The 7265-nt window shown below is 42.4% G+C and overlaps 1 protein-coding gene across 3 annotated transcripts; it reads left to right on the top strand.

The window, feature by feature from the left end:
- The first annotated feature begins 1462 nt into the window (after positions 1–1462).
- LOC106536721 (dynactin subunit 1) lies at positions 1463–7250 on the top strand. 3 transcript variants are annotated; one of them, XM_014034039.1, is made up of 4 exons: positions 1466–2525; positions 5121–5141; positions 6090–6266; positions 6893–7250. In XM_014034039.1, the coding sequence occupies exons 1-4, from the start codon at positions 2496–2498 to the stop codon at positions 6926–6928; spliced, it is 264 nt and encodes an 87-aa protein (XP_013889493.1). In that variant the 5' UTR covers positions 1466–2495; the 3' UTR covers positions 6929–7250. The 3 variants fall into 3 exon arrangements, with proteins under 3 accessions (XP_013889492.1, XP_013889493.1, XP_013889491.1); XM_014034038.1 differs by having other exon boundaries at positions 1463–2525; positions 6093–7250; XM_014034037.1 differs by having other exon boundaries at positions 6090–7250.
- The last annotated feature ends 15 nt before the right edge of the window (positions 7251–7265 follow it).

The raw sequence follows: 7265 nt of genomic DNA, 5'->3' as shown, positions 1-7265 counted from the left end.
TAGTGGAGGAAGTGAAAGAAGCCAGTCCACTCAGTCACAGCCACTTCGTTCGACTCGGTACTTCTCCCTTCCCAGTAGAGGATGCACTGTAAGAAAATGAAATGTTGGATTTACTTAACCATGTTATGTTACCTGGTTCCACTTAACTGAGTTGAGTAAATTCAAAGCAATATACCAGTTTTTTTAGCCAAAGAACATGGGTATATTGCTTTGAATTTACTCAACTCAGTTAAGTGGAACCAGGTAACAACATGGTTAAGTAAATCCAACATTTCATTTTTAGAGTGTGGTTGTTTACAGCGCACTCCATTTCTGGTGTTCACATTCTTGGCACAAAGTTGAGCTTGTTCTCAGTGTGCGTTGGACTCCGCCAGGGCAGTCCCTCGTCTCAGATCCTGTTTGTAGTGTTTATGGACAGGATCTCAAGGCACAGTTATGAAGAGGAGGGTGTCTGGTTTGGGAACCACAGGGTCTCATCTCTGCTGTATGCAGATGATGTGGTTCTGTTGGCATCTTCAGACCAAGACCTTCAGTGTGCACTGGGGCGGTTCGCAGCCGAGTGTGAAGCGGCTGGGCTGAAGGTCAGTTCCTCTAAGTCTGAAGCCATGGTTCTCGACTGGAAAAGGGTGGAATGCACCCTCCAAGTTGGGGGAGAGTCTCTGCCTCAAGTGGAGGTGTTGAAGTATCTGGGTGTCTTGTTTACAAGTGATGGTAGAATGAAACGGGAGATGGATCAACGGATTGGGGCCTCATCCTCAGTAATGAGGGCGTTGCTTCGGTCAGTTGTGGTGAAGAAAGAGCTGAGTTGAAAGGCAAAGCTCTTGATTTACTGGTCTGTCTTCGTTCCAACCCTCACCTGTGGTCATGAGGTGTGGATCATGACCAAAAGAACAAGATCCTGTATACAGGCGGCCGAAATGAGCTTCCTTCGTTGGGTGGCCAGGCTCAGCCTTAGAGATGGGGTGAGGAGCTCCGTCATCCGGGGGAGCTCGGAGTAGAGCCGCTGCTCCTCCACATTGAAAGGAGTCAGTTGTAGTGGTTCGGGCATCTGAATAGGGCACCTCCCTTTAAAGGTGTTCCAGGCACRTCCCACTGGTAGGAGGCCCCGAGGAAGACCCAGGACTCGCTGGAGGGATTATGTATCCTCTCTGGGCTGGGAACACCTCGGGGTCCCCCAGGATAACCTGGAAAGTGTCGCTGGGTAGAGAGATGTCTGGGTTTCTCTCCTGGACCTGTTGCCTCCACAACCTGACTACGGATAACAGAAGAAGATGGAGATGGAAATGGAGACAATTTCTGGTTAGCTTCCTTCATGGTGGAGCTGATGCACTGCATACATCACGGCCAAACGTTAGCGACTGGGTAAATCAGATCCAATCATTTTAAACTTCAACAGAGTCCACAGCTCCAGCAAGAAATCACTTCTCAGTAGCCGAGGGTCCAGACCCTCTGTACGAAGCAAAGCAAAGACCAAGGCTGGTCTTTATTAGTGGTTCATGAAATAATTTGCTAAGACACAAACAAACACAGACACGTAAACAGTTACATGATCTGCAGTAAAAAACTAAAAAACTTTTCAACCTATATAAAGAATAAACTTATTTTATTGAGATAGCTCATAACAATAGAACTAATGCTAAATATTTAAAAGAAAAAGAAAATAAGTTTCTGAGTCTAGAGGGAAGGGAGAAGTGTTGTAGGGTTAGATGAGTAAACCAGCAGAGAGGAAAGGAGAAATTGAATCTTTCCCGGGGTTAAACTCTCAGTCTCCTGCTGTTTTTGTCAGCCTTGTTTGCCCCTCGGAGGGTCCTCCGGTGTTGCTAGGGGATGTGAGGCTTGCATCATTGTTGCTGCTCATTCTCCCCTGACACCTCCGTTCACAGCACCGCCCTCCTCTGTCTCACAGCCTCCCCCAGTCCCCGCCTCGCCCACCCATCCCTCCCCGTCTGCCTGCGGTGGAGGTCGCCGATGAGTGGGTGAGCAGCGAGGAGGCAGGGAGAGCACTCAGTGATGTAATGCAAGACCAGGGCAACAGTCGGGCTGACAAATCACAATCAGGAGGAGAGGAGAGAGGGAGAGAGAGAGGGGAGACAGGAGAGGCGTCTCCTGTGTGGCAGGCAGCAGGAGCAGGTGTGACGTCCATGGCAGCAGGATGTCGGAGTCCTAATCGCAGCTAAAAGCAGAGAGCAGGCGCCGACGGAGGGCTTGGACACTCGGATTATGAGACAACTGAAAAAGAGGACAGAAAAGAGGACGACAGTGGKAGGAAAGGACGGACGGAGGGAGGGAGGGAGGCAGAGCCTGGGAATAAATCGTCGCGGCCATTTGCACCACTGCAGCTCCTCAGCCTGAACCACTGCCTGTCTGACTGTTCAGCTTCAGCCTGTCTGTCCTGAGCCTCGTCTCTCTGGATCTTTATCTCCTTCCTCTGTGTGTAACTGTGTGTGTTTCTTGTTGACTGTGTGTGTCTGTGTGTGTGTTTTCCTTTGACAAACATGATGAGACAGACTCCTGCGCTCCGGAAGGTACAGAACTTCATACAATCTTTGACAGTTTTATGATGTTGCTGTTTTTGTCATCATCCATTTGTGCTGCTGCTCTAAACGTCATGATTAGAAGTTTCATTCATTCATTTGGTGGGATTTTCCTTTCTCTCTCTCTGTTCTTGTGTATTAAACATTTGAAAGGGTTTCCTGCAGCACTCGGTGCTCTTTTTTATGCTTTGGTTTATTGTCATTTTTATTCACTGTTGGTGGCTTCTTGGTGGAATTTTTTTCACACTTCAATCATTCGGCTGTAGCTTCAAAGTTGAGTTGTATCATATTTTGTTTAGTATATAAGAAGCGTTTTTGTCTTACCACACATCAGCCATGTTAAACTATAGTTTAAAGGCCTAACATTACTTGAAGGAATGYGTATTACCTGCTGCCTTTCATGCTCATGTTTTATGTTGAGAAGTGATGGAGTTGTTGTTTTAGTCAAACTGAAAATAACATGGCTATCACAAGACTCCAAATATGTGTGGGGTACAAGTCTCAGGTACTGTAGCAATAATATCTCTACAAGTTGACTGAGTTGTAGCCATTTTGGGTTCATTAGCTATGAGGGACATCTTGAATTGGGACAACTTTAAAATATAATGGGCTGCTGTGAAAGCTTCATAAAATTCAGGCAGACACAAAAACACATTGACCTTCCAGCCTTGAGCCATAATAATAATTTCACATGTGTTTGCAGGTGTGGTAAATATGCTGAAAGGATTTTGTTACAGCTAATGGCACGACACTGAGGTCCAAAAAGACTGTCGACTCTCKTTGGGTTCAGCTGAGGTTAAAATCAGCTGAACTGTAATCTAATAAAACATATAACTATGACCAACCAAAGTGGAGAGAAATCAACAGAGAGAAAGCAGAAAATGTGGAAGTAGAAGATAAAAAGGACAGCATTTCATATTATTGTGTATAAATGTCAGTCATTTGTTTAGTTTTGTCATAACGAGGGACAATGTAGAAAAAAATACCCTTTGCAAAAACTGATGTAGCTTCTATAAAGTAAACAAAAATGGGTTTTAATTCTTAATTACACTTTACACATTCAGGACAGATTATAAACCAATTTGTGACCAGATTTTTAATTTATGATGAAATTTTGCATCAGGGCTGAAATTTTAATTTAATCAAGTATTGAGAGTCAGTTAAAATGTAATGTTAGTTAAAACACTAACCTCAACAGGCTGTTTTATTCATATTTATTTATTTATTTATTTATTTATTTATTTATTTATTTATTTATAATTTCATTATAGTTTTAATGTACAGTAATTGTTCTTTTTTATTATCTCTCAGCTGTTCTGCTTTTTAAAAACTAACATTTAAAACAAGATAAGTTGATGTTTGTAATTAATTAGCTGAATTATTAGCCTCTATCTATAGCTAGCCCTTCAGTATATATATTCATCTGCTAACATGCTAGCTCTTGTAGCTTGTAACAAACATCATTAAAAACCAATTTATCCTCTGGAAGTCAAGCCATGACTGACTGGATTATTCGCCTGATAAAATGTACAACAAACTAACAACAAACATTTTTATAACACAAATAAATGTTCAGAGGAAATCTCTCCTGGGCCRTCGAACACGACTGATTGACAGCTCTGAGCAGCAGGTAGGAGGGGAGGAGTGCTGCTCTGTGCTCCGTGTGACAGTTTAGGAGAGATAAAACAAACCACAAAACATTTTGTCATTTAAAAAAGGATTTAAATCGTAGAAATGGTGCGATGGAAACATTTATTCTGACTTTTTAACACCAGTAATTGGTTCATGCCGAGTTCTCACTATTGATCCCAAAGAAAAATTACRGAAACTTAAAAGAACTGAACCCCCAGTTCTTTGATTGGACGGTGACCTCTCTAACAGAGGGTTTTAACATTTTTTATCTGTTCTGTGTTACGATTTATTAAAACATCAACGTTTCTCAGTTCAGGAAGTGTTTTTGGTCAAACAATGAGATCCAGGTCAGTGTTCGATGTCTCAATATCTGGCAGATCAGGATAACGAGCTGCACCCTCCTTGAGGTCCCCTGACCTGCATGTTTTCCTTGTTTCTCTGCTCCAACACACCTGGTTTATTRATTGAACGTTCTCCTCAAGTTCTGCAGAAGCCTATTAATGCTCCATTCATTCAAATCAGGTGTGTCGAGCAGAGAAGTGTCTAAAACGTGCAGGATAGTGGTCCTCAGAGACCCCTGGTTTACACTGTAAATGCAGTGTAACMGAACTGGGCTCAGATTGGACAAGTAGGGACACAAAGTGGACATTGAGGTTGCAGCGGTGGTACCAGTCACAGATGTTCCTGAGGTTTRGGTCATGTGGGAGGAAAGAATCGAGTCTCTGAAGCTGTTAAAGAAGGGGAACAAAAAGATCTTTAGTTATTAGTCAGTGAGGTGGCACGTTTTCCCAGCCATTTTGCTTTCATCCACATTTTTTCCCCTTTTGATCTGTGATTTCTAGTTTATTATGAATTTTCCCTTGAATCTCTAACCTTGGCTGTTTGTTTTCCCCCCTCCTTCTTTCCTCTCCTTTCCCTGCTCCTCCTTTATTTCCTCCTCCCTTCGCTCCTCAGACCACGGCCAGAAGGCCCAAGGTGAGCCCAGTGGTYGCGTCGTTTGGGCTTCCAGCGCCTTTCACTCAGTTTGATTAATGTGTTCCTGTATGTTCGCCTCATAGAGACGTCTGTCTTCATCATATCTCATTTTTGTCACAAGAAAACTCAAAGGGATTTATTTACAGTACATCTTCACGGAACTCGTATTTACTCACACAATGTTAGTTTTGTCTGTTTTTGATTCCTTCACGATGTAATAATCATATTTAATTTTTTTTACTTGAGACACATTCCTGATGGGTTTCAACATGGAGGTCTKACAAAGAGTGGATAGCATGCSTTGAAGGAATGCATATCGCCCACTGCTGAAGTCCACAGTTTTAATTAAATCTAAWTGACTGCTCAGGTCTCACCAATAATCCTTGGAGAACACAAATTGCATAGCTCGTTAATAACGGTAAATCCATCATTATAAACCTGCTTTGTTTTAAGTCGCTCAAACATCAACGAATCCTGATGCCTCTAACGCAGGGAAACTCAAACYTTTTGGGTCTGGGGACCCCTTACAAGGGCAAAAATATTCCAGGGACCCCCTCAAATGCCATGGAAATATATTTTCTTTATTTAGTTTATTATTATGTTTGTTTTATTAGTTCATTGTTCTCCATGCATTTTTAAAAATAAAAACCAAATTAACAATTTAGTGGCATTTTTTTGAGGACCCCAAGATACCTCTCACAGACCTCTGGGGGTCCTGGGACCCCAGTTTGAGAACCAAAAGGCAGATGTTTAAAAACTCTAAGCGGCTCGATGAGCAGATTATTTTAGTTTATGTTAACTCAGTGAGAATAAATGCAGTTATTATTCGGAGAGACCTCCATCTTGTTTACCTTCACGTCCTTTAACCTTTGAGTGCACTCATTCAGRTTTCTTGTAGTAATGTTTATGTAAAAATTTGTATTTTCATTTTTGTCTTAATTCCTTCAGCAGCCSAGCCGCCCCGCCGGCGGTGGGGGGAAGGGGGCTCCGTCCGGCTCGGCCTCGGCCTCCGCCGGTGAGATGAGCAGCAGTGAGCCCAGCACGCCGGCCCAGACCCCGCTGGCAGCTCCGGTCATCCCTACCCTCCACTCYCCCGGAAATCTGCAGGCTCCCGTTCCCAGCAAGGTCAGCGTCGGAGCGTGTCCGTCTAACAGAGGTTTCTCATTAATGCCTGAATATAACCTTTAGTCAGCTCAGACAACATGCAACACAGCACTGTGAGTACAAACCACAACAGAGAAATCAGTAAAATAAGTGATTTTAGAGCTCTCGGTTTGTATTGATGCCATCTGAGCTCGTTTAAACACAAGCCGGAGGCTGAAAGCAGTAAAGGGCAGCATAAAGTCACTTATATAAGAAAACACAATGTTCTCTTACAGCGGCATCAATTTATTCATTCACATGTTTAGAAACTGTTTTTGCTGAAAACTCCTCACTTCATTATCAATTAAAGTGTTTTATGTGAATCCATCATTGGAAAGATTGTTAACATAGGAAACTGTTGTTTACCAAATCCAGTTATATCTGATATTAAGAATATTTTCTTCACCTCTTTTTGTGATTTCCCCCAGAATATGTTTTTTTAACCAGATTTGTTTTGCACTGTACTTAAATAGGGCAGACAGTAAAGAGGAAGTAAAACTCAGATTGATATTTATTATCGTTTTAATAAGTTAGTGAATAATTCAGCTTCAGTCGTGAATTTATAATTAGAGATGTGGATAACTGGCGTTTGTGTTTGACCCCCTCAGGAGGACGTCGTTATGGAAACACAGGTGCAGAGATGAGGTGTTTCTGCACTGGATGCTGTGCGCTTGTATTTCTGTCGCTAACATTTGAACAAGCTGTCGGAGGTGTGATGCTGGAGTGTGAGGCGCTCGCGGCGTAACGGGACTGAATTAGAACGGCGCTGTGTGTTTCTGCGACAGCTGTGCAGTGGTGTTGTTTTTGACTGCCATTTGCCATTTTAATTTTAGTCTTAGTCTTTTGAACAAAAATACTTCTTAGTTTTAGTCATTTCTATATTTAATGCTTTTAGTCGAGTTTTAGTCGACGAAAGCTTTAAAAAATTGTTTAGTTTTAGTCTTAAAAAAAGACAACATATTAGTCTTTACAAATTAATTT

Source organism: Austrofundulus limnaeus, unplaced genomic scaffold (assembly GCF_001266775.1).
Source record: "Austrofundulus limnaeus strain Quisiro unplaced genomic scaffold, Austrofundulus_limnaeus-1.0 Scaffold1947, whole genome shotgun sequence".
In the NCBI taxonomy this organism is placed as follows: Eukaryota; Metazoa; Chordata; class Actinopteri; order Cyprinodontiformes; family Rivulidae; genus Austrofundulus; species Austrofundulus limnaeus.
The sequence above is the reverse complement of the archived record's forward strand: the minus strand, read 5'-3'. Positions and strand labels throughout refer to the sequence as shown.